The 27,164-nt window shown below is 44.7% G+C and overlaps 2 protein-coding genes across 23 annotated transcripts in view; one reads left to right on the top strand and one right to left on the bottom strand.

Annotated features, from left to right (window-relative positions):
• Plxnc1 (plexin C1) overlaps positions 1-25,353 on the top strand; it is a 153,846-nt gene extending 128,493 nt beyond the window's left edge. For 3 of the 7 annotated variants that reach the window (XM_039080100.2, XM_039080102.2, XM_039080103.2), the window contains 10 exons: positions 3,651-3,828; positions 6,150-6,253; positions 14,797-14,851; positions 16,744-16,775; positions 16,868-16,975; positions 18,068-18,231; positions 19,771-19,918; positions 21,546-21,686; positions 21,773-21,847; positions 22,934-25,350. In XM_039080100.2, coding sequence (XP_038936028.2) covers positions 3,651-3,828; positions 6,150-6,253; positions 14,797-14,851; positions 16,744-16,775; positions 16,868-16,975; positions 18,068-18,231; positions 19,771-19,918; positions 21,546-21,686; positions 21,773-21,847; positions 22,934-23,038 — 1,110 coding nt within the window. In that variant the 3' untranslated portion in view covers positions 23,039-25,350. Of the gene's footprint in view, positions 1-3,650; positions 3,829-5,715; positions 6,108-6,149; positions 6,254-13,491; positions 13,567-14,796; positions 14,852-16,743; positions 16,776-16,867; positions 16,976-18,067; positions 18,232-19,770; positions 19,919-21,545; positions 21,687-21,772; positions 21,848-22,317; positions 22,473-22,933 lie in introns of those variants that run through there. The other 4 variants (NM_001426988.1, XM_039080101.2, XR_005486861.2 and 1 more) reach the window with 4 other exon arrangements.
• Positions 25,354-25,817: 464 nt separating this feature from the next.
• Positions 25,818-27,164, bottom strand: part of Cep83 (centrosomal protein 83) — a 109,316-nt gene continuing 107,969 nt past the window's right edge. For 11 of the 16 annotated variants that reach the window (XM_063264031.1, XM_063264027.1, XM_063264030.1 and 8 more), the window contains one exon: positions 25,823-26,453. In XM_063264031.1, coding sequence (XP_063120101.1) covers positions 26,349-26,453 — 105 coding nt within the window. In that variant the 3' untranslated portion in view covers positions 25,823-26,348. Of the gene's footprint in view, positions 26,454-27,164 lie in introns of all 16 variants that reach the window. The other 5 variants (XM_063264032.1, XM_008765317.4, XM_063264037.1 and 2 more) reach the window with 2 other exon arrangements.

Raw genomic sequence — 27,164 nt, 5'->3', positions numbered from 1 at the left:
AGCATAGAAGAGAGGCTCAGGTGGGATCCTCTGTCCTGGATGGGAGTATGAAGACTCGGGCCAGTCCTGAGGGGCTCTCCGCTCACATTCTAGGAAGCCGCTGTCTGAGCGCCGAGCATTGCCAGCGTGAAAAATGAACACAAATCAATTTGCGTCTGGATTTACTCTCAGAATCCCCCGTGGACTCTGTAAAACGCCTTTTTACCTCTTTTCCACCCATTTAGCTGTGAAGGCGGTGGCAGATTTACATTGGCTTACATGCAGTTAAGGTATTTTTTCCTTTTGGTTATGTTTTGGAGAGCATTTATTGCCTATAAAGAGGTGTTATTGTTAAAGACAATGGTGCCCTTTAGGTAGCAACAGAATGTTATTTTGTAAATGCCGATAAAACTATTTCATGAGCCAGGATGGCTGAGGCTCTGATTAAAAGGTGTTTTCCATTCATATTTATTTTGGAAGCCTTTGACACCGTCACTCTTGTCATGAAGAGTCACAAGTAAAGAAACAGCAACCTGGCCATAGGAACAGAATTTACCCCCTAAATGCACTTCCCAACTATCCCAGGATATGCTAAGGCTCTAACTAAGGACTCTGCTTATAGCTTATAGTATAAGAAAAAGGTTCCTGGAGGATAGGAGGGGTTCTGGGGGAATCATCAGAGCCCTGGAAGGATGGGTCAGAGCTTAGGAGGGACCCCCTAACTCAGTGAGCTCAGCACCAGCTCAGTGGGTATGTAAAATACACATCATCTGCCCTGGAGCAGTGAACCCCTCTGTGCCTCAGTTTCCTCACTCTAAAGTGGGGATGTAACAGCAATATAACCACCTTTGCCTGGGGGCTTAAAGGGGTAAAGAAGTATGTAATAGAGTTGGGGGTGTAGCTCATTGACAGAGTATGGGCCTAGCATGCTCCTCATGGTGAGTTTGAGTTAAAGACTCCTCCCCCACTAAAAATGGTATGTCTTTAAATGCATTTGGCAGTTCTACACCAGGAGGACCTAATGCCTACAAGGAAGGGAGGTGAGAAAGAGGGCTTGAGTATGGGAGTTTGTCATGTTGGTCTCTTCTAGACGGTCTAGCCTGCAGTTGACTCACTCACCTGGTACCCCTGTTTTCTCCTTTGCCTGGTGTTTTCTGTTTTTTGTTCATGAGTGGAGAGCCATTTTGAACCCCTTGCTCATGCCTGGATTGCCCAGAACACAGAGTTTCTTAGTAGACAAGTGCAACTCCATTTTAGAACAAGGACTTATTTGGAGCACATTGAGACTACTGGTCAACCCCTCAAAGTGCAGATTCTACCAATTTCCAGGTTTAAATCATTTGGCTAGGTCTGCACTAAAGGGACTATTGAATCATAAATGGGATTATAGAGGGACAAATATTGTCTTGGGTGTTATATATAGTAAAAGGCTGAGTGGCCTATGAATACACAAGTTCCTAAAGACAGAGTAGTTAAGAATCCGGTCCCTGTCAAGTTCAGTATAAGAGGAACAGGTCTCTGTCACTGACGGTGCCTCACTCTCTGCCTGGGAAAGCCTTATTGAGTTTCACTGAAATTGTTGCCTCCTGAAGCTTCTGTGACAATAAGCCAAATTGACCATACGTATGTAGAATCTTGGCTAGCCCCAAAGTACTCAGGACATTTACAGAGCACCATTCGACCATGAGTCCTAGAACTCTATGTGGTATCCCAGAGCAATGTCTTCCCTTAATGCTACCTGTGTTGAAATCCTAGCTCCCAAGCTGAAAGTGCTTGGTGGGGGGACCTTTGGATCAGTGATGAAGGCAAAGGCCTCAATGGTGTCCTTGAAAGTGCTGTGTCCCCATAATGTGACAACACATAGGATGTCAGAAACTTACCGTGGAGACACAGTTACCCAAAAATACATAGCTCTGAGAACCTGCCCAGTGTTTCAGATATCTCATGACCTTGTGGGGGTCTGTGAGCTATACGCCCTGAGCACAGGTCAGCCAGTCATGATTCTAAGGATGGTGTCCATTCACTAAGGATGGTGTCATCAGGTACTGTCACAAGTCAGTTACCACCATTCTCATGTTGCAAGTGAGAAATGGAGACCCAGAGAAGTCAGTTGGCTAATGGTGGGCTGAGATTAAAGCCAGGAGCCCGTGTGGTGCCTATGGTGGGTAGGGTCTTCCTTCTGAAACACTGTGTGTGTAGTCAGTCTCGCTGGGCAGTGTGGGTGGAGTCTCTGCATCAAATGAAAGTACATTGGCCTAATGCTACAGTGGTGATGCTATCAACTGGGTAAGCCATTACCACTACTGTCCCTCAGCTCTGCCACCCCTGCCCGACATCTCCATGACCATATTAGAAGGCAGGTGCTGCCATACACGTTTTATTTTTAATGGAGAGAGCGGGATTCAGAGTCTCATGCGTGCTAGGCAAGCTCGCCCCACCACTGACCTAGCCCCCACCCCATCCCATTTGCACTCCCATGTGACTGAGGTAATCACAAGGACCCCACTCCCCAGATCAGCTGTTTTCACTTCTATTCAAAATCTCTCTTATAAACTTTGCTATAAAAACTTACAAATGAAGACACCACATACCTAAAGTAGCCAGACCTAAAATCTGCACACCACAAGCGAACTTCTACACAGGTAGAAGGAAAGGTAGACCTTTCCTTCCAGGTCTACAGTTTGAGCCTTTCGAGTTCCTTCATTAAGCCAGGCCCCCAAACGTTAACAAATGTTGCATTTCACACTGTACCCAAGTCCCCCGACTCACTGATAAAGGTCTCGCTGATAGCGTGCCCAGTGATCGATCAGAACCATGTTGTGCTACTTAGCAAATCGTCTTTGCTCACTCTGACTCAATCCCCCCAAGCCTCTGCAGCAGGTAAAACTTTGGGGTGTTTTTTCAGATCTGTGTATTTGTTCTTAGACAAATAAAGCTGAAATTAGGTTATTTTTCATAATATCCCCTGCTTCTGTGTTTTCACACATACACAAAGACTTCCTTCCCCATTAGTTAAATTTTGAGGTTTTGCCACCCTGGGAGAACGGTAACTGACATAATGTAAGCAAAGGCTTGGGAATGTAATTAATGCAGGAATAATAGCGCAGGGTGGGGATCTCGGTATTTTAATGAGGGCTCAGAAACATCTGACTGCAGATGTTGAAAGTGGAGGGGAGATGAATGCTGCCATAATTAATGCTGCATATTAAACAGTGACCTCTTTGGTGTGATCAATACCAGGACCTCTTAACCTTTTCTGTCACCTGGACCGTCACTTCTGGGACTCCGTGGTTCTGTTAATAAAAAAAGACAATTACCAGTCTGTGCTCATTTGCTGTGGAATCTTTCTAACTCATTTTCTTTCTTTCTCTCTTTCTTTCTTTTATTTTTAGGATGAAATTAGAAATCACCAATTTTTTTTGCAGATTTTTATGTGCGTATATATTTCCCTCTCTAATATATTTATTCAGTGCCTGCTCCATAATGAGTGTTTTAACTTTCTGTTTTCCCTTCCATTATCCCTGAAAAGGATGGATTATGGAGAAAAGACTGAAGTAGTATAATTCGACCCCCTGTTTGCTGATGTGCTGTCATAGGCATGGCGTCTCTCAGGGATGCCTTTCAGACTGGAGTTACCTAATAGACTTGGGGACCTGTTTGTGTTCTTGCAGGCATTAAATGTCGTCTTTGAAAAAATCCCAGAAAATGAGAGTGCAGATGTCTGCCGGAATATTTCAGTCAATGTTCTTGACTGTGACACCATAGGCCAAGCCAAAGAAAAGATTTTCCAAGCCTTCCTAAGCAAAAACGGTTCTCCATACGGACTCCAGCTCAATGAGATTGGCCTTGGTAAGTTTTGTTTTCCTCCTCCTCTCTTTCTGTTAGGAGACAATTATATGGCCTGAGTTGTTCCCTGAGGCCACATCTGGGGACCCAAGGACTGTTTGGTTCTCTTTAGAGCTTCTTGATTATTCCTAGGAAGCATCATCCTTCCAAGATATCATTTAAAAAAAAAAAAAGCACAGTATTTGCAAACCAATGTGGTTGTGACCCTGGGACCACATGGACTCACCCTGCACCAAGGAGGACAGAAAGGTGCAGAGCCTGTGCCCTCCTGGGTGTGGTGCACTTCACACTGCACTTGATCTGTTTGTTGTGATGCGGAGTGTGTCATTAGTGGGTGGCTCAGCCTCAGAGTGTTAACTCTGGCGTGTTGGAAAGGTCATCTTCCTCTCTGCTAATCGCATCCCCCATTAAGTGTGTTCTCCCTCCTCCCCTGACGCGGAGCAGCATCTGCTATGAATTCATTTGTGGGCTCTATTGGTATACTGTGAGGCAGAGCATATGTGTGAGCAGGCTAACAGGCCCCGCTTCCCTCAAATGTTCACCAACATTTTAAAGTTGAGCTCAGCGCGACCCTCCCAAGAGACTGCTGAGGGATTTTAGAACAGATAATGGGACAGGAAAGAAGAGTCGAATCGTGGCAGTGACAGACAGCATAACAAGTTCGTCTCCCCTTCATGTACAGTTGTAGGCCTCCACTAAGCAGGCAATTAAAATCCTCCCCCACCAATCAAACCTCCTGCTAAAACCATTGAGAAAAGCCTGGAGGCAGGCCTGGGAAATTTGGGGGAGGCCATGCAAATGTGTAGCAACTCGAGTGCCTGCTTCGAAGAAGCAGGCTGCTTAGGCACTACTCTGTGCCAGGGTTTTGTTTCCCTGCATGGCCTTGGAGTGCCCGAGTTTTGGGTTTAGCTCCTCTGCGTAGACACCAGCAGAAGGGGCAGCCCCCGTCGAGGGGATTGATGCCTGACCCAAACCATCAGCTTCCTTGCCTTGAGCATTACCTTGTAAGTGTGTGTGTGGCTCTGACCACAAAGGACATGGGCACACCCAGCCTAATAACCACAGGAAAACAGCCCAACAGTGTTCTTTTTGCCACGGGAAAGTCTATAGTAGAGTCTGCAAGGCCCTTTCTGGGTCTGTGCCAACCAGGTGTCCCTCTCCCAACCCCAAAGCTAGGAGCTAAGGCTAGAACAAGCTAGACGGACAGAAAGCATATGTACACAGAATGTTAGCGCCTAGGAATCAGACGTAGCAGAGCCTGACACAACTGGAAAAGACTCGCTAAGAGAGCAGAGCCAGCGGGTCGTTACAGAGCCATTGTCACCAGATTTGGCGGGGTGACAGGCAGAGATGAGACAGGATCTCACTGCTGTAGCCTAGAACTCACTACCTAATGCAGGCTAACCTGGAACCTGTGATGATCCTCCAAGCCTCAGCCTCCTGAATGCTGATAGGCACGGGCTACCATATCTGGCCATTGTTAGATTTAAAGAAAAGAAAAAACCTAATGACATTTTTATTTATCATGTGTGCATGTGTACATGTGCTCACACTTGTGGAGACAGAAGACAGCTGTGAGAGTTGGTCCTTGCCTTTTGCCATGTGAGTCCTGGGAACAAAACTCAGATTGTCCTGTTTGGAGGCAGGTGTCTTTACCAACTGAGCCATCTTCCCAGCCCCCATTGCTAGGTCTTTAAAAAGAGAAACCGGAAGTCCAGATTTGCGTGTGTGTGTGTGTGTGTGTGTGTGTGTGTGTGTGTGTGTGTGTGTGTGTGTAACCTCCAATTATTTACATGTTGCTGTTGAGTTGATAGTAACGTAGCAATTTATAAAATACTGTACAAATTCAAGAAAACACAACACTTACCTGTGGCTCCCTTCTGACCTTAGTGACGGAAGTGTGCTAGCTGAATTGGTGTGTTAGTAAAGTAATTCTCAGGACCCATGGAGAAAAGAGCTCATGCTGTGCTCCGAGAATGACAAGCACATGGACTGGTAATACTGGAGGTGGTTTTTTTAGGGTTCTAATCCCTCAGATGATGGGTGATTCTGTCTTCGGGGTCTCCACTTCCGGACCTGACTAGGTTTAATGTTTCAGGAGCAGTGGTCTGAAATATTAGGCCCTAGATACAAGCCCAGAGCTTTTTTGGTCTGGCTAGCTATCTCCACGTCTTCCAACAAAGCTTTACCACTTCACTTGAGATTGACATTATCAACGCCACTACTCAACACTATTAACAGTATTTGGGAGAGCGACTGGGCAGCGCTTTTCTTTTTAAGCTGTGATTTCAGAAGGGAACCGAATGCCTTTCCCCCTTTTGCAGAACTTCAGGTGGGAACACGACAGAAAGAACTCCTGGACATTGACAGCTCCTCTGTGATTCTTGAAGATGGGATAACCAAGCTGAACACCATTGGCCACTATGAGGTAAGACCAAGACAGCCTTACCCACTCCTCCTTTACCCACAGTCCTTCCTAGGCTGGGTAACTCAAGTGCTAGGAAAGCCCTTTGAAAACAAAACTAAGACTCGCTGCTTCTGAGTGGTTTGCAGGTTGCTTATTTCCACTGTCTCTTGTGGTGACCCCATCACATGTTCTCTTCCTCCTCACAAGGCTTAGAGCATTATGTCATCTGAGTCTCCATCTTGTTATCTAGATCAGGGGCAATCAGCAAAGTGTGTTCATGACGTCTCAAGAGAACTGACTGCCATACGCCTGTATGTGACAAGACAGGAACCAGGGGAAGTTCCTGAAAATAGAGACTCTGGGATTCATTCAGCAGCGAAAGTCCAGGTCTTTGTTGAGTGTTACATGCTAAGAACCAGGGCTCTAGGGGGAAAGGAGGGAAGGCAACGCCTTATGGTACAGTAGTGCTGTAGACTGGAGGCCCACAGGAGCTCCTGTGGAAACCTTAGTCTGAAGATGCTGCGAGCTATGGCTGCCAGCATTTCTAGCAGGGGAAAGAGAGCAGGTATGTGGACAGAATGGCTTTCTGACTGGCCAGAACCCAAGGAGGAACTGTGCTAGCCTGAGAACATTCTGGGTGACATTCTGAGTCAGCTCTTCTGATTTTTGGTGAGTACCATCCTGTGGCAGTCCTGTGAGGGAGGAGCCATTGTTTAACCTACTTTATAGATGGGCTCACTGAGACGGGGGTCTGTTTCTTAACCAGCCCCTTGGGTCTTCATCACCTTAGCTTATATGTCACAGACAGTGGGGAGGGGGTTTCAGAGGGCCTAAATTTGTGTCTCAGAAAGTAGTTGTGATGGGCAGGAAATAGGGAGACCCATTGGAAACTGTGGGAGACTTTCCAGTGAGGAAACAACATTGTTCGGAAGGCCACAGTGTCCCTAGATAAGGGGTACTGTGAATGGTCACATGGGACTCAGATGGTAGGTACTATAGTCCTTCTAGATGGAAATGGGGGGAGGAGGTCAAGGATGACACTCAGGAGGGAAGTTGCTCTCTTTCTGAGAGAAGCCAGAGGAAGAGTAGCTACTTCATGGTCCCAAAGCACGAGGGTTGACTTCGGGCTTTGCCAGGCTTCCCTTTCACCTTGTTTGCACTCAAGACCATTCCTGAGCAGGAGTCTGGAGAGGTAGGAGCAGGAAGTATCCCGTCCTTGTAGCGGGGGCCTGTGGCTCCTTCTGGAGATCTGATGGAGACTTATGAGCCCCTCCCATGTAAGTCCCCTACAGTTCAAGTTTCCTGACCCAGAATCACCTGACCAAACCCATTATTCTTAGCTTGGGGTAGGGGGCTTGTGAAAATCCCCACAGTTTTCTCAGGACAGGTTCCTGGGTGGCAGCGCTCAGCTCCCAAGGGCTATAAGTGGGTGGAAGGTCTGAGAGGGGTCTCAGTCCATCACTGTGCATTCAGGACTTCAGACTGTCTCCACTCCATGGGTCTGGGTGGCAAGTTGGGCTGGTTGTCCATAGGTGTCCAGGTGCTGCTGTCCCTGTTCCGTGTTCTTGGCTGCAGGACTGACCTTGCTCCAATGAGCCTCTCCTCTCTATCTCTGCTTCATCTTCTCCCCAACCATATGGCACTGGGTGGGACCCTGAGGAAGCAGGTAGCCACTTATTACCCTTGATAGGGATAGGCAGGACAGGTCATTCCAACAGGGGAAACAGAAGCACACAGCTGTCTGCAAGGCCCAGGCGGCCTGTCAGGAGAGATGAAGCATCACTCTTGCTGCAGACATCTCTCGCATGAGACACCTATCTGCTTAAGGATGATAATGAAATTAATCCAGCCTGTAGTCACTTCCCGTCCTGATGATTTATTGGCCTCATAACCCAGTGTTGCTGCCTGGTGGTAATAAATGACAAGACCAGGACATGAGAGCTTAACGGATTCTGCTTGTGTTTAAAAAGATAAGCCGCAAGGCAAATGAATGCAGAGCGCTTGAAGGAATTCAGGGAGGTTAGCCAGCCATGCTCCCCAAAGCTGGACTGGTCCAAAAGCCTGGTTTCCCAAGGACTGGGCTGAGGAAACGCATCCACCCCACCTTTGGCTGCCTGAGTCTGCACTTGATTTTAATAGCACCTCTACAGACTTGAAATCTGGGATAAATTGAGAGGGCTGGGCTGACTGTTGCTTTTGCCCTTTCGTTAAAGAGAACCATTTTCAAGCACTTGCTTTTCCCTCCAAAGAGACAAGATGGTAATTATGACTCTTATTCATTTACCAAAGCACCCTAGTTTGAGTCACTGTATGTGCTTGAAAGAAAAAAAAACTATATTTCGTTTAAAAATAGGGCCTAATTCAGAGTTCTAAGTGATTCAGACTTACCTCCCCCCAATTAGTCCAAATTAGCTAGGCTTTAAAGTTAATCGTCAGTGACGGCCAGTCCCTCCTTCTGTCTAAACAGAGTCTCCTGCTGAAGTGTAAGGCCCAGCTTCTTGTACCTTGTGTGGCAAGTCTTTACCTGACCTTTGCTCTGAGACTACACCAGGGGGTCAGAAAGTACAGAATATGGGGTAGGCTGCACTTCCCAGAGCTCCAACTGCTGCTGTTGGTGCTCTGTCAACTTCCTGCATGGTTTCCAGTCCAACTCTCAGCATTTTGACAGTTTCCTTCTACTGCGGCAGCAGTGGCAGTCAGCACCCAGACTTGTCCATGGTGCCGACTCCACTGATGCTCACCGTAGCCTGATGCTTTTAGGCCAGAAGTATTATTTCTCCCCGTTCCCACGAGATGCATGCAGAGGACAGCAAATCTCTGCTCCAGTGTTGTTCCGTCTTGTGCGGGAAAGTGAGCCAGTGTCTTTATAAACACATGCGACTGGAACATTTCTTCTCTCTGTAATTAAACCCTCACAGACCCCCCTATCTGGCTGTGGCTCTGGGTGTTTGCTAGGAAGGGCACTGACTGGTGTCATCAGGGTAGACTGTGGAGACTTGCAGGCTAGGCTTCCTTCCTCTTTCCTTCAGCACCCCCTGTGACCTTTTGCTGGGCCACATTGTCACACCCTGCCATTGGGTCATACAGGGGCTGCAAGTCAGGTGTTTAGCGGGGCAGGAAGTTTTCTCTACCGATCACACATCTTGTTCCGAGCTGTGAGTGGAGGAGGGAGAAAAGATAACAAACCACTAAGTAGTTGGAGAACGTTGTGTGCTAGTGAGCAAGTAGTCACCGCTGCTACCAAACTTGCCATTCGGAGGACACTTACAGTTCTCAGAAATGTTCCCAATGATGTGTGAGGTAAGAGTCCTTCTGGAGACATTTCATCTCTGCTCCTAAATGAAAAGACTGGACTACCTCAAAGAGGCCCGTTTAGATGTTGGTTTATTTAGCCAACAAGCAGACTGCAAATCTAGAGACTTTGCCAACATCAGCAACTTTGGTCCTCTTTACTATCCCATGAATTGAACACTGTCATTTATATTCAAGGCTGGGGGAGGGTAAGAAACTTGGCCAACATTCATTTGGCTTCTCTTGACATTCCAAGGTCATCAGCTGATAAGAAGAATTTCCTTCCCCAACCATGGCTCTGCTTAAGGCCAGTGGAGCAAAGTTGTTTCTGAATGGGGATTTTAGCCCATGCTCCTGACCTCAGGCTTCCTGGCTGGACTGCTGGGCCTGGTCTGTGAAATAGTCTGGTAGTAGGCATTCTCTAATGCCGACAGAAAAGGTTCACTTCTCTTGAAGCCCTGTGATGAATCTCATGGCCCCTGGGACAAGACTCTGTTTCAGTGAACAGCCTTTCACAGAGTGGCTCCATGAAGATACCAGGGAAGGTTTCCCTGAAGTAATTTGTATTGATTGTTGTGCTTTTTAGATTAGTTTCCTTAAATTCAGATCACATTCATCGTTTTCCATAAAACTCAGAGGTATAATTCCATGAATTTAAAATAAGGCAAGCCCTATGAATTTTCTAATGATCATTTTTACCTATACAAGTAACATTTTTATGAAGATCAACTTTTATTCTTTATGCTTATGTAGGTACACTTATGTTTAGGTGCTTTCCAAGGCCAGAGAAGGGGCCTCTGATTCCCCTGAGTTGGAGTTATAAGTGGTTGTGAGTCAACTAGTGTATGGGGGGGAACCAAACTTGGGTCTGTTGGGGGAGCAGCAAGTGATCTTCACCACCAACCTAACCCCACAAATAACATGTTCAGAATCTTTTTTCTTATTTATGTATTTATTTATTCATTCATCCATTTTATGTATTATCATGCCCTATCTACATATATGTCTGTATGCCAGAAGAGAGCATCAGATCTCATTACAGATGGTTGTGATGTGGTTGCAGGGAATTGAACTCAGGGTCTCTGGAAGAGCAGCAGACAGCTCTTAACCACTGAGCCATCTCCCCAGCCCACAAACAACATTTTTATATGATTATGTTTGCGTTTTGTCTGTAGAAACCTATCTTTATGGGGTAATCTATAACCTATATGACATAAAGACAGCATCTTGCTATCCATATATCTTATTTATGCACAGACTTATTTTAGAAGTGACTTTATTAGCTTTCGTCTTAGACAAGGGCTTCTTATGTAGCCCAAACTGGCTTCTAGCTCCATATGTTCGAGCTGAACTCTTGATCCTCCTGCTTCTGTAGCCCGAGGGCAGGGATTATAGGCATTTACCACCACACCTAGTTTGTGCAGTGCTGTGATCAAACTCGGCTCCCTGCGTGCTAGCCTAGCACCCTGACAGCTGAGTAAGTCCCAGCTATGGCTTTAAATTGCTGACACGGATTCATTTCATCCCTGTGTGGCCACAACTTCTAATTCTGATGATCAGAAAGTCTACACTTAACTTCTGTCACATTCTAGGCTGGCATCACTGGGGAGGATTTCATATGAAATTGCCAGGTACACCTACCTATTCTGCCCTGAGCTGGAAACCCAGTCCTACTGTAGATCTATCCAGTGGCATTAATCTTCCTTTGATTTAATTTGGTTTCCATCCCTAAAGACAGGGCCCAGAAGATGTTCCTTGCTTCACGGAAGGACAAGTGGATGGATGTGGCACTGGGGAAAGTGGTTAGAGCTTCTGGGTTGCTAGGAACAGCCGCTGTGGTTGTAACTCTTTGCTTCCCATGGCACTTTTGAGAAAGACATTTCTGGCCACGACTTGGCAGCAGCTGACTTGAGAATAGAAATCAGAAAACTTCCACTTCCCCAAACATCTGCAAATTATTTTTCTGTCCTTATACTAGTGTTAAAGCATCACATGGGGTTGAAATGTTCCAGCCCTAGAGCAGCTGTGGAAGTTAGAAATATGCTCACACGCATCCAACCCATCCACTAATAAAATGCTTTCACACCAGCTCTTGGAAGATAATTTTCGGAGCAGAATCTCCTTGGTACAAGCTGCGTCTACACTATCTTAATGCCTGAGCACAGTGCCAGCAACCAAGCGTTGCCAGCTCCCGAAAAGACATTTGAACTTTTGGCAGCATTCCTTATCAGAAGGCCCATCCTCGGTGTTTGTGATTATAGAGGAAGGGTGCTCGCTTTTGGCAAAACAAATCGTCTGACAGTAGCAAAGTATTGGCTCAACACTCGGCAGGATCCATTTGGGACTCTTTCTTTGACAATTACCCAGAATGGTTCACCAGCTTCCTTTTATAAAAGGATATTTATTGGCTTAGAATCAGCACATCCAGCTCTTGGTGGGGAGGGATTTTGTTAACTGCATTCGCACATTCTCGTAAGCATGGTGTGTTCTGCTAAGGGGAGGCCTGCACAGGGCCTTTGTTTTGATTACATCAAATATGGAGAATTGAGAAATGAGAAAACAATGGCTGGCTCAAGGAGAAAGAAGAGGATGCTTGGTGATAACAGCAGCCCGAGAGAACTAAGAACTCTTGCTGGAGTCGCTTTGAGGCCCGATGGTCTAGCTAGCTCTCCCCAGACTCCCCCTCTTCCTACAAGATGTCCTGAACACTGGCAGTGGGAAGCTTCTGGCCTAAACTTAGCAGCTGGCTGGACACAGCTGGCTGGACAGCTGTGTCTGAGGCCTCTGGAGAGCTGGCTCTCCCTCTGTGGGTGTCACCTGAAGGAGATTGTGTTTAATCCTGTGGTGCTTAGCAAGGAGGCCTGTACATTCTGATAACCAGCGTGCAGCAAGCCGAAGCAATTCGAAGACTTCCTCCCCCCACCCCACCTTTTTTTCCAAACCAGGGAAGGCCAGGTCCAAATTTGTATTAGAGCTATCACTTAGCTGATAGGATTCAAAGTGACAGTTGCTCTTCAGACCATAGCTGAAGGGAGGTGAGGTTTGTCCCTGATTTGCTTCCTCTCTACCACGCTTTGTCTTATGCTGTGGACCACCAACCCATCCTTCAGAACCATTTATTCTTAACCCCTGCCTGCCCGTTGTATCTTAGCATCTGTGGTTTCCTCTGCCCAAAGGTAACTTCTACACTAGTCATTTCTAAGGACTTACCTGGTTATGCAAGAAAGACCCTGGAGGGCCAGGGACCCTTGGTTCCAAAAGGCCTCAGAGTGAGGGTGTTGGACTTCATCTCTAGGGAAGGCCACACATAGGCATGGCATTAGCATGACTGCACAATAAAAGCACTGATCATCAACCCACACAGGTAAAGCCTGAATCGATTTTTGACAGAACTATACTGAGTTATAGTCTATGTTCCTCAAGGCCCACATATTTAAAGATAACAATGTAGCTTGGTGACAGAAAACTCACCTAGCAGGCAGAGCCCTGGGTTCTGGATAAAAAAACCAAAAAACCAAAAAACAACAACAACAAAAAAACCCAAACCAACAAAACTAACCTGTTTAAAATGTGGGACTCACTGGTTTTAGGTATAATCATAGAGTTTTAGGTATAATCACAGCCCGACTTCAGAATAGTTCATTGCTTTTAAGAGAAACTCATGACTATTCAGTCTTCTTTATAACTCCCATTTTAAAAAGGCCACTAGACATCTATATAAATTGGCCTGTACTGGGCATTTTAAAGGAAAGAGCTCAGACATGTGACCTTATAATTGGCTTGTTTCAGTTAGCATGTTTTTAACGTTAATCTTCAATGTTGCATGTATTATCATTTCCTTTACCATGGGACAGTTTTTGATGTAAATTCATATCTTGGGCTGTTACACAGTTATGACAAGGGATGTAATGATAGGCACAGTGTATATCGATAAATGATCACAGACTTATATTGACCCTTGTATTTAGGACATCAAGCACACAGTATGTATTGTTTAAGTCCATTTGTCTGAATCTCCAGACCACGTGAAGCTAGTCAGTGAGGTGAGTCAGAGAGGGGACCGCCTGTTGCCTGGGAACGGGCTGCCGTTCTCAGAACCTTGAAATGTTTCACAAAACAATGTAGGTAGAGTTACAGTACCTTTACACAAACCCTGTTTATAGGATTGACCATAGTTATACGTGGAGTAACAGTTGTGCTGGCTAGTTTTATGTCACCTGGACACCAGCTGGAGTCATTTTGGAAGAGTGAACCCCAACTGAGAAACTATTCCCCACCAGAGTGGCAAGTCTGAAGGGCACTCTCTTTTTTTCTGAGACAAGAGTCTCACTAGGCAGCTCTGTATGGATTATGTAGACTAGGCTCGCCTCAAACTCACAAAGACCAGTCCACCTCTATCTCCAGTGCTGGGACTAGAGACATGTGCCACCATGACTGGCCTGTAGGGCATTCTTTTGATTGACAATGTATGTGGGAGGAGCCAGCTCACTGTGGGTGGTGCCATCCCCCGGCAGGTGGTCCTGGATGACATAAGAAATCAGGCTGAGCAAGCCTTGAGAGCAAGCCAGCAAGCAGCACTCCTTCATGGCCTCAGCAAATTCAGACAATGTGACAGAATCTACTTGGGGGTGGGGTGGGGTCAAACAACAATTGCTTATTTCCACATCTCTGGTGCCTAGAAGCCAAGGTTACCAGACTCAAACCTGGTAATCAAAGCCTCTTCCTGATTCCAAGGGTTGTCCTTTCACTGTGTATTTATGTGCTGGTGGTGGGAAGATAGGAAGGTAGGGTGGGGTAGGCTCAGCTCTGTCTTCTCAGAAGGGCACTAATCTCATTCCTGAGGACTTCTCTCTAGGATTTAATTAAGGGCCCTACCTCCTCTTACCACCATATTAAAATAACTCAGCATATCTGTTTGGAGGGCACATAACTGGTAGAAACCTGGAGGTGGGGGGCGGGGCGCCCAGGCCTCTTTTGACCTGCTTGGGGATTGGGCTAAGATGGCTTACTCCTCCCCTCTCCCAGAGGCAGCTCCCATCCCATCTAGGTCGCAGGGTACTCCCTTTCACGCATCTGCTGCCTACGTGTATCCATCACAGGACCATGAGCTCTTGAATGCAGACAGTGTCCTGCTGGTCACCTGGCTAACCTTAGCCTGCATATCAAATGCAGCAGTCCTTGATAAATAACAATCGAGAGAGCTAGTTAACCTAGTTGAAGTTGAGAAAAACCATTATATTTTGAAAACTCACATGTTTTATCTCTGCTTTCAGATATCAAATGGATCCACTATAAAAGTCTTTAAGAAGATAGCAAATTTTACTTCAGGTAACCAATATAACACTATTAACCTTTTTTCCCCCCAAGCTTTGTGAAATATTGCCTTTTTTGCTTATCTTAGATATACAGTCACAGAGGTATGACTGAGTTGTTGCTGTGTAATTCTTCAGAAGCCAAGAAAAACCATTTTGATTTGTCTCTAGTCCTAAGAACACAGGTTCTGCTGGAACAGAAGGGAACTGTAACCATGTTAGTAAAGAAGGCCCAGCACAAAGGAAGTCACTGTCTCTAACAGCTCTGAACCCAGGGCAGCCTCAGCCTTGTAGCTCTTTCCCAAGTCCTCAGTAGAATGGGCACCAACAGCACAGACCGCCCCACACACCCGGCACACCCGGCACACCCGGCACACCCGGCACACCCGGCAGGAACTTGCAGATGATCGCACTGCCCTAGACAGCTGAACGAGCAGACAGCCCCTGCGGAGTCTCCAAGACAACACGTAGGCTTCCCAGGCAGCGGAGACTGGAGGAGCCCGTCTTCTGTGACTCCCGAGCTCAATAGATGACCTTAGTTAGACTCAGTACCTAGTCTGTGGATCCACATCCCTTTGCTGATTCTCCCCTCGAATCACAACACTGGGCTGTACAAAGCCACCCTGCTGAGTGGCTGTCATTGAGAGTGAGGAGAGAGCTGTGGCTTTGAAGACTGGGCCTTTAGACTAGCCTGCTGCTTTAGGACCAAGTAGCAGGATCTCAGGCTTGATCTCTTTATGGAACACACGCATGCTCACTCCCTGTCCAGTGTGGCTGAGAACCAATTTGATTTCTGTCCCTCTGATACTCAACCCTTCACCCCCTGTGGCAATCCCAGTCCTGGGTGACCCAACTCTTAGCCAGGCAGCCACAGGAGAATGGCACTCAGCCATCCAGTTAAGGCTGGATGAATTCATGGAGTTGAACTTGAACAGGGATCTTGATAAAGCCTGAGGCTACTAATTTTTCAAGCACTTAACACTATTCTCCAGAGGGCTCCTTCCACGACACAGAGCTGCTGCTGTAGGGCTAGACAGGGACTTGGCCTTGTCCTACCTGTAATCCTGACGCCTTCAGCATCCATTATCCGATGCAGCAAGGCGCTCTGTCTGCTTCCTCCGCCCCCTCGCCTTCAGGACCGGCCTGTCACCAGTGCTTTAGGACGGCCTAAGTCCTTCCTATACCGCAGATTTCTCCTACTAGTGGACGGTTGGTTTTCAATGGACTATCTCCCCTTCTTCTTAATTGCCCTAATTTTTAAATTTTAGTAGCATTGCTAGGTAAGAGTCCCACTCATTGTCAGGGCCTTCGTCTGCCGCGACCCCCACTCCACACCCCAAGTTCTCTTCCTCCCAAACATCCTCTTGCTTGGTGACATTCTCAGTTTGCTTGCTCTCTGAGCTGGACACATTAGAAGGGGTCCAATTCCTTCCCACCCTGGAGCCTTCCCTGATTTACCTGGCTAATCATTTACTTAGGTTCGTCTGTAACAGCTCTTATTCAAAGAAATCTCCTAGACTCAGATGGACACTTTTTTTATACAGCTCTCCCTCACTGAAATTAAGTAATTGTGTAATTAGTAGCAGCAGGAACAAGGCTGGCTTAACTCTGGCTGAGGTTTGGCACTCGGGTGCTCCAGGTCTATTTGTTGACAGGCTAGGATCCCTCCCACCTGTTCCCAGTTAAGTGTTAACTTAGCCCCTGCACTAACATTTGCTCCAGTCCCTAGCCCTGCCTCACACTGCTCAGGTGCAGCCGAGGAAAGTGTTTAGCCATGAAGAGCCCAGTAGATAATAGCTGAGCTGTTGGCTCTGGAGCACAAGCGGGGCTTTTGTTGAGGCCAATTAGTCCGTGGTTGTTTTTTAATGGGCTCCTTTTTCTCTTTCTCTCCCTTTCTCTGGTGTTTAGATGTGGAATACTCAGATGACCACTGCCACTTGGTGAGTTCAGCAGCCTTGTGCTGCCCACTGAACGGCATGCCTTTCATAGCATACCATTTCCCCAGGTAATCACGTACTGTCGTCTGTTTTAGATTTTGCCAGATTCAGAGGCATTCCAAGTAGTTCAAGGAAAAAGACATCGAGGGAAACACAAGTTCAAAGTAAAAGAAATGTATCTGACAAAGCTGCTGTCGACCAAGGTACACTTACTGCTCTAGGAACGCTTTCATGGCCACCTTGGGGGTATATGATGTGTTCAACTTAATTTCCGCTCAAGTGTGAAAATGTTACAAATCCCTTGTGCCTTCTAGCAAAGCAAAATGAAAGTTTAAATTGTAGACACATCCTCTACCCCCTTCAGTTTTTATTTAACTGAAGAGAGAACAGCACTTTATAAATTTCTACTGCAGCATCTTCAATCAGGGCATTTACTATTGTTCCTGCTCCTTTACCATGTCACTATTACTTTTTAGGCTGACAGCATAATTATTCCTTTTTGTTTACTTGTTATCATAGATAAGCAATAAAACTCCTTTGAAATGCAAATAAAACGAGGGGGAAATCTGTGACGATCAACCTAGTAAATCTTACTGCTTTTTTTTTCCATCTTGAAATTAAGAATTCTGTTCACTTATAAAAGTGTTAGATGTGAAAGTCAGAGGAATACCAAATCAGGAGCAAACTGCACTGCATCTCTTTTTTAGGGGTTAGCATAAATCTCTGGACTTCTTCTCCACTAAGAACTGTCACTGTTCCCTGGCCTTGTTAGCTTGCTGGGCAGGCTTCCTCAGCAAATCTGCTCAGACCTGTGTGCTAGGCAGAGGAGTGCCTACACCTTCTGCTTTTTTCAGTTTTCCCAGAGAGCTGTGCCTTCATATTTGACTGCTTTGGGAAGTCAAAGCCTGAGATGAAAATGCAAGCAAGAACAAACAGATCTAGCAGCAAAGCACTTCACTCAAGTTTCTACAGGCTGTACCTAGCAAAGGTGGAACATTAGTGGCTTCTAGTGTGCACACGCACACATGTGCGTGCGCACAGACACACCTATACCTACCTCTACCTCATACTCCCTCTAAACAGTGATGCTGTCAACAAGTTTATGTACCAGATTTATATGTGAGCAAATTCAGGACCCCTGTCTCATCTCATGCTAGCTCGTTTGAGTTTCACATTTCCCCCTCAGCTGACTTTTCTCTGGCTGGTATATCACTTTCTCTGAACTTGATGCTGGCTTTTCCATTAGTTTTTCAAAACTACCCCCATGTATTTCAGTCTCCCATTCTGTTTTCCAGGTGGCAATTCACTCTGTGCTTGAGAAACTCTTCAGAAGCATTTGGAGTTTGCCTAATAGCAGGGCCCCATTTGCTATAAAATACTTCTTTGACTTTCTGGATGCCCAAGCTGAAAACAAAAAAATCACAGACCCTGATGTCGTACATATCTGGAAAACAAACAGGTGGGAATGTAGGTGATTACTGGCTGTTTTCAAGAACCTAGAGCAGAATATTAAATAGTTATTGTATCAGAATCTCTCTCAGGGTTTGACTTCTATTCTAGATGATAAAATAACAAAATTCTCTTATCTTTTAATGCATGAAAGGGGAATGTTAGACTAGCAAAGAATGAGAAATTAAGTGTTTTATGGTTTAACCTATTATCTTTACTAAACTGTTATTTTGCCTACAATAATTGCTTTATAATTTTCAAGTTGTGTATTTACACAGATTCTACATGGTTCATGCTTTTGTCATTTAGTAGTAGACAGTGTTATTTATTTTACATTTACCTTAAGAAGCAGGATAGCCACATTTGTGCTAGTATCTTCTCAGAAGATGGCTATAGCTTACTGCTTCTACTTGAAATGCTTTGCACCTCAGCTAATAAAGACTCAGACATGACACAATAGTATGCCTCTTGTGAGCTCAAAGCCCTCGAAACGCTAGCAAGTAGTAGAGGTGAAGTTTCAGAGCTTAGTCAGTCTTTCCCTTTGATCTGGGTTCCACCCTTCGCTCTGGCAGACTGCTATCCTCAGTTCCAGCCCATATCCCAAGGTTCTGCAGCTCCTACACCCAGCATGGGTGCTAACCACCAGCCTGACTGACCCATCGGAATCCCAGCACCCATGTGGTGGCAGCAGTAAGTTAGGCCAGAGTTGGGACAGAGATATGGGGAGGGCTTTGAATGATTCTCAAGCTCATATTCCAATATTTACTTCACTGTCTACACTGTGCCATATTGCTGGGCACTGTGGTATAGGAAACACTTCAAAGTTTGTCCTCAAAGTGTGCATTCTAGTAGGTAGAGAGATGGGGTGCATTCACCGAAGTGCACCAGAAGGCGATGTGTGTAATGGAGATGGTAAAAGAGGGTAGGAGTATCAGGTCAGGGTGTCCAGAGGTGTCTCCTGGATGAGGAAAGGATTAGACTACATGGAGTAGGAGAACAGTAAGCAGACCACACAGCAAACTCCTGAGATGTGACCTTGGTTGATATGAACTGAAGACATTAAAGGGCCCAGTGGAGATGAAATGAGGTCACTGGAAAGTGGCAGGAGAGGAGACCCTGACTGAGGGACACACAGTTCACCAGAGGAGTGGTAAGATCTGATTCTCTTAGAAGGATCAAGATCTGGGGACAAATAATTCAGGCAAGATGTCAGTTACTTAGACCAGAGTGCCACACTGAGGACCCACTCAAAGGGGTCAGGTGTAACAGATTTGAGTGAAAATTTCTTGTTGGTGAATGACATCATCCCATAGAACCCAGACATGGAAGAAATCCTTGTCCAGGGCCATTCTGACCTCTCTAGCCTGCTCCCTCCCTCACTGCTGAGTCAACCCTTTCCGGTCTGAGTGATGTTGCCACCTGCTGCTTGTTAGTCTGGCTAAGCACGTTTATGCTCTTCAGTAACAAGATCACACACACTCATTAACTGGTGAGCAGACCTGACTGTGTTAAGTCCTGCCTGAGAAGAGATTGTTTTCCCTTCAAACAGCCTCCCTCTTCGATTCTGGGTAAACATCCTGAAGAACCCTCAGTTTGTCTTTGACATTAAGAAGACTCCACACATAGACAGCTGTTTGTCAGTGATTGCCCAAGCATTCATGGATGCCTTTTCTCTCACAGAACAGCAACTGGGGAAGGTAAGGCCCAGCTTTGCTTTCTGATAAATATCCCTGAAAATCACTTCCCGAGACAGATGTTTCACAGCTACCTCAGGTGCCACAACCCTCCTCATAATTGCCAACTCTTACGTTGTTCCTGACTTCACTCCGCTCTCTAAAACCTCCCTGTCCTCTTATTCCTCTCATGTCTTCATTCCCTCCCTACTGGACAGTAACGGCCACCTAACCCACACCCCTGGCTCTGCTCCCCACCCCGCCGCTAAACTCTTCCTTTTCATAGTCTAAGTGAATTTCTTCCTACAATGGGGTCTTTGCTGAGCTTCTGGGCCTTCCTGACTGGCCTCAGTCCTGTTAGTAAATCCTCCTTCATCTGCCACTGTTTGATTCCACAAACGCAGTTTCTTGATGTGTATGAATTACTGCAGGAAACTCTGATCTGTTTGCCTGTGAACTTCCCTAGTGCGTCTCCTACACCATGTTGAAAACACAATGTGTTTGTTTGCAGGAAAAGGAGCTTTTAAAAACATCACTTCCTAGGTTTAGTTAATCCTTCAGGTACTGTGATACCCATTTTACAGATGAGTCTGAGGTCCAGAAAGTGTCACAAGTCTTGTTTATCACTAAGTAGTTTAGATGATCTCTTATCTGTCTAGCTGTGCAGTCCTTGTCCTTCCCTGCAGTCTGTTAGTGACTCTTCCCACCACACTCAGGCAGTGTGAATTTCTCTCCCCAAGACTGTAAGCTTCTCAAAGGCGGATGTAGTTACCGTCATCTTTGTTCCATGCCATGTCTACCAGTGATACTTGGAGAAGTAAATGTTAATTGAATGGATAGTCATGCAACTTGCAGAGCTCACTTAAAACCCAACATGTAGTGCTCAGAAATATCTCAGTCTACAGCCTTCAGACCAATTCTCCAAGCCATGATTCAGCCATGACTCTTGTAAAGCACACTGGGACTAATCACTAATTGGACTATCTTCACAGAAAAATTTTAAAACATTCGTCAACAATAATTTCATCTTTACTTAGTTGCTTCATAATGTTGCTACTGTACTTCTATGACACCATGCAAATTTCCAAGGAGTACTTGTAAAATTGGTCATCAGAGTTACCAGTACTGGTGACATGTACTTCCTGGAGAAACTGGAAGATCTTTAGAATCTAGTGAAATAAAGGGACAAGCTAGAAAATCTGCCACTGCCAACTACTTACCAGTTTCACAGTTATATAAAGGGCTCAATCAGTTCTACAATCAAGTCTTTTATAAATGCCAAAATTCACTGGTGGGTGAGGGTGAGAGCAACGTTTTAATTCAGGCTTTTTAACGACCATTAGTAATGAACTGTGATTGAAATAAGTTCCATTGTTACCGTAACTCAAAATCATGCAAAAATAATAATTTTAGTTCTTTTATGAGAGGAAGGCTGAATATATTAGCATTTAATCTGCCTGAAAATAACAGTGACTCACCAGAACTATCTAGATAGCAGTCAGTCACTCAGTCACTCAGTCGACGTTCACTGGGGCCTCCTGCAGGAAGCCTTGTTGGCAGGAGGGGATGCTGGCGGCAGTTCAGTCACACTGAACCACTGTGCATTCCCCCATGACTTTGTTTGCTTCTTGTGGCTGTTGCTGTTTTTCAGGAAGCACCAACCAATAAACTTCTCTATGCCAAGGATATACCAACCTACAAGGAGGAAGTGAAGTCTTACTACAAAGCAATCAGGGATTTGCCTCCATTGTCATCTTTAGAAATGGAAGAATTCTTAACTCAGGAATCTAAGGTATGGCTACCAAGCAGAAATAAGCTTCTAAATTTGTCATCACGAAAACAGTCATTTCAGAGTCTCTCAACAAGTTTTTCTTTCAGAAACATGAAAATGAATTTAATGAAGAAGTGGCCTTGACAGAAATCTACAAATACATCGTAAAGTATTTTGATGAGGTAAGTTGTTTTCTTTTTTTATTTTACCACTTGTTTAACCCACGAGCCCACCACAAGGACTTGGGTATAGCCTTCCATCCCAAATAGCCAGAAAGGGAGGCCCCCGAGCCAGAGTGCACATGGCTGCCCTTCTTGTAGTCTGTCCTGAATTTACATTTGAGTTCATGGGGCCTAAAGCTACAACAACTCAAGTAAACCCTGATTAGTAAAATATGGCCCTGTTAAATGGGACCAGTTTATGTTTGATTGTGGTCTGCTAACAGTGAAAGCTAAGCCTGTTAAATTCTACGGTTATGAGATCAGGATACCCTCCTAACTTAAGCAACTATCAATACACGATGTTCTCACTCAGGCTTCTTATGACCATAAGTAGCAACTACCATTCGCCTTTATGACTAATTCTCCTTAATCTGGATTCCTTGTTTCCAAATATATGTTAACTCCCCCTTCCCTGATTCCCCCCTACTCAGTCATGCTGGGACAGGCTATCCATGTCAATGGTGAGAATAGCTCACCAATTCCATTTGCTACTTGAAGATCAAGTGGAGAGCTAAGGTAGGGTAGAGGCAATGAGTCCCTTAAACACGATAAGCATCCCTCCCTCTCCAGGGGCCAGGGGTGAGAAGGGAAGCACTCGGGAGGGGAGGGCAAGGGAAGGGAAGGGAGGGAGAGAGGTGGAAGGAGTCCTCTCTGATCAGGATGCCCCTGCCTGCTGCATTTGAGGAATACTTGCCTGCATGCTGGCTGCCCAGGGATGCTTGCTGTGCTTGGAATGGCTGTGACATAATGCACAAGAAGCCGGGCCTTGGAAGTTGGGGGCCCATATTTGTAAGCAAATAGATGGTATTTCTTTCGGCTTCTATTTCAAGCCCAAGTGTTGTTGATCCTGTGATAATGACTTAGCAAAACAACTTGCAAAGTGAGTATGGAAATGATCGGAGAAAACTGCTGGCATCTGTTTCATACAGATTTTTTTACCACTCACAGCATCAGGAATGCAAAAAGAAAGGCAGAGAAGCCCACCAGAATTGTGAATTGTACTGCTAAAACTCTAATATGTAAAATAACTGTTCTAATTGTCAACAGATTCTAAATAAACTAGAAAGAGAACGAGGGCTGGAAGAAGCTCAGAAACAACTCTTGCATGTAAAAGTCTTATTTGATGAAAAGAAGAAATGCAAGTGGATGTAAGCACCCTGGGGCCTGGCTTTATTTGACAAAGTTCTTCAGACAGCTTGGGAGCAAAATGGCTGCTTGAGCTACTCTTTGTCGTTAATGTCTTAAGTTTGCACATGGGTTCCACTTCCAGCACTGTCTTTTAAGAGACCAAGGCACACGCACAGCTTTTAGAAAGCGTTATCAACTACTGTGCCTGTTGGTATGTCGTGGGAACCTTCTGTAAATAGAGCTGAAGTGGTTGTTGCAAACAGCCTCCTTGTTTACAGAGAATACAGGGCCAGTAAGCAAGTGTCAGTATTGTAACTAGTCTCCACTTAAGCACAATGGTATCTAAGTGGCTTTGTTGGAAAACTACAGCTATGTAGCACTTGTGACTACACTGTACTCCTGCGGAGGGAAGGGGATACCAACAATGCTCACACTGTGAAAGGAGTCATGTGGAAATAAGGTGGGGGTGTTAGGGCAGCCCTGAGGATCTGCAGCATTAGGTCACTTTCCCTAGGAGTTCTTGGAAAGGCTGAAGGCAGAATTTGGTAGTGTGTACACTTAGCATTCGTGAGTGTGTGTGTTTAAACCAAAAACTAACAGTGTTGCAACATTGTTGAAAGGGCTCGTGTTTTTCAGTGGTTGCCAGCCGGGCTCATCAGCTCACCTCCATCTCATCAAAGCAGCTCTAAAGCAAGGAGAGTGGGTGGGTTTCACTGAAATGCAACAGCAGTTTTCCTAGACTCTGTCCTACAGTGTCTCCTTTTTATCTTTTTCATGTATCTGGTAGTGGACATGTTGGGTATTGTAAGAAAAGAGTTCATGACTTTACTTCTGTTTGATCAGAACTGTCTGTGGATGTGTAAGTCACTCCTGTAACCTTACATTTCTGTGCTAGTGTCTCCTTGCTTTAGATTTCTGGTGAACCCTGTGGTTATAAATACTTGTGTGTGATTAAAATAAAAGATACATTTTACATTTCATCAAATTGTTGTTCACATTGGAGTATTATATATAAATATATATTTGAGGCCCAAGGCCTGGAAAATATTAGTACAACTTGGTATCTTAGTCTTACTATGTACTTTTTGAAAGTATTCCTTACAGGAGAAAGATTTAAAATACTCATTTTATTCGTGCCTCTTTTTTTTTTTTTCAAAGAATTTCCTATCGAGTTATAATGTAGTCTTTTTTATTGCTGATTTTTTATTCCCAAATTTTTGCTGCTCATGACCAATTTTAATACCACTGTGTTTTCCTTCTATTAAACAGAAGTAAAAAGTGTAATCTGACAGCTCTCTCACTTACCTTGTAGCGGGCACCTTTTACCCTTGGTGTTCCAAACCCCCCAGTTTAGGAAGGAATTTTCTTTCAATCAGCAAATAAACCATCGAGCACACATTCCTTTAAAACCATTTACCAGCACTGTCTGGACCGTCTAGAATGCAATGTGAATTGTCTCGGTAAACGCAATCCTTTTGCTCCTTACTGTCCCATAAAGTAGAAGAGAGGGGACACCTCAACAGTGCAGTTGCTGCCCCGACAGGCACCTTCCCGATCCTATTTCTTGTGACTTGTCTGTCCAATGGACACATCTCAAAACTACTACCAAATAGTTTATTTCTAAGTAGAAAGGTGAGAGGTCTGGTCCCCATTTAAAGCTGCTACTGTCTTCAAAGAGGTGAAGGCATTCATAAGAGAAAAGCTGGAGGAGACTCGAGAGCCAAGGGTAGGAGAATTGCCCAACAAACCCCCTTCTCTGGGGAACAGGGAACTCGAAGGCGGAGCCTCAGCTTTAGCTATCACGGAATGCCACATATGGTGAGGGTGTCCCTGTCCAGCTCTCTGACCGCCTCTTCCAGGAGTTAGGAACTTTGGGCAAGTCACTTACCTCTTTGTGCCTCAATTTCTGTATTCTCTTTCTAACCTACCTCACCGAGGTGGTGTGAAGACTCACTAATGTATGTAGTGTTTGTCAGTCCTCCAGTGGAAAGCACTATCTACATCACACTTTGGATCGCATTAGGCAAACGCACAGAATGTCCAAATTAGATGTGTGCTGAAGACAATCAGTCACTGGGCCTCTCCTCAACAACTAAAGAAACAGATGACAAACGCTCTCTATTTTCAAGTTTCTTTGCATATTTTTGGTGCAAAACAATTACTTTATAAACTTTTTTTTTCTAACACTAGTGTCTAAAGCAGCATTTAAAAGTTACTTCTGTTACTTTTTCTGTATTAGGATTTAAAGTCTATTTCTTACTGTATAGCTGACTGAAGCTGTTCTTGGAGATGAATGTTTTAAATGTCTATATCCAGAAATAAACATTTTGCTGTAACAACTGTGGACTGTCTGTCTGTTCTAGTTACAATAGGTTTCTTAATCTAAATTACGTTTCAGGAAAAAGACACACACATAAGCAGCTCCACTCTCTGACACCCTGTGTTCACCGAGCAGCCTGGCTGCAGAGACTTCTGTACAGTGACAGGTCCACACAAGCTTGTGCTTTGGTTTGTTGACATGAAATTTTTCCAATGGAGTTCCTCTAAAACATGCTACATACAGAAGCTTCCAATGGCACACAATGAAAAACAAAGGAAATAAAACATAGTTATTTGATTCTAACCAAATGGTGAGAAACCAAACTAAATATCAGCAACATTTCAATACCTCACTGCTCCAAAACCAACAACTGACCAAGAGACAGCCATGGGACCTAAGTTTCTAAAGCTCACCAAAGCCAAAGAAATGACGCCATCTCAACTGTTTAGCATTTACTCTATGATCAGTAAAAGTCAACACAAATAGCATAGATACAAAAATATTTATTAAGTTATTCAATAAATTAAATGCACAGCTTTTAGGAAAGGATTTCTATAATATACATGTTTAGAAACTTTTAAGTGTTTTTTATACTTTTAAATGACCATCTTTTCCAAAACTTTTATATATAGGAAAGGAGATATTTACTGATCTTGTTATTACCAAGGAGACATTTCAAAGATAAGGAAAAGGGACTTCAGGATGGATATATTTCAAGCAAAATGTCAGAAAATATCAACAAAATAAAAATTAATAAATTTGAAAACTTGATTTTTAATTAACTAGTTCCTTTTATTTTTGCATTGTCAAAAGATTATCAATGCATGTCCTAAATATATGAATACTTCATTTTTCTTAGTATTATCCTAAAATCTTGGAGCCCTTGCAGTGCAGCGCATAGCTAGTACCTTGTCTTGAGGCAGCTCAATTTTGGCAAACAGTAAGAAAGCACCTGGAGGCCACACGTTAAACGTCATACTTTATTGAGTTTCTGGCTTTGCCTTTCTTCCAGCATCACTCCCCGGGAGATCCAAGTTCCTCTAGTTGTTTTCTTTGTGTAGTTTCTAGCTCTTCCAGTCTTTTGCGAAGGAGAGAGAGTTCTCTTTGATGCTGTTCTTCCTTAAAAATGACACATTAACAGAAACCTAGAAAAACTAGGGAAGTCCCTGCCATCGGCCTCCCACAACATGGCACAGAAATGACTGTAGTAATCTAAAACTAGTCACCCTTCTCTGCTGCCTCAGACTCTACTCTGAAGTAAAATCCAGTCTCTTCCTCCCTAGGAGTAAAAGTTGCCAGGGAGCAAATTGGACAGTGCTATGGGCAAGGCATAGGTAAACAGAGGTGGCAGCTTTCAAGCAAGACTATAATGTCGGTAATTTACTAGAAAGCAGCACCTGCTCTGGTCAGTGACTCAATCCGATGACTGCAGTCTCATGGCTGCACTGTAGTGTCTCATGACTTAGTGTTTTCAATGCCATTCAGTCAAAGCTCTGGGGCCAATAAAGACAAAGCCTAGGTTCTGGATTAAAACAGGCTAGGGTTAAAAAGGGCTTAGCTGTCATTTAGTCAGCTCGGGTCTGTGGCACATCATCATACTGCTCTCAGTGCCCTCATCTATGGACAGGGAAGAAAAATGGTGCCTTCTCTCAAAACATTTTCACGATCATTAAATGAGATTTCATATAGAATTTGCAGTGTGCTGCACTGCTTCTTGCAGGTTGTACAGAATTATGCTGCAAAACTAAGCTACTCAGACTCTGTAGTGAGACCATCTCCTGAGACCAAACACTAACACAGGGTAAATCTAATCTACTCAGAAAATATATA

The sequence above is a fragment of the Rattus norvegicus genome, chromosome 7 (assembly GCF_036323735.1).
Source record: "Rattus norvegicus strain BN/NHsdMcwi chromosome 7, GRCr8, whole genome shotgun sequence".
NCBI classification, from domain to species: Eukaryota; Metazoa; Chordata; class Mammalia; order Rodentia; family Muridae; genus Rattus; species Rattus norvegicus.
Note: the sequence above shows the minus strand (reverse complement) of the source record. Positions and strands in the feature narration are given on the sequence as shown.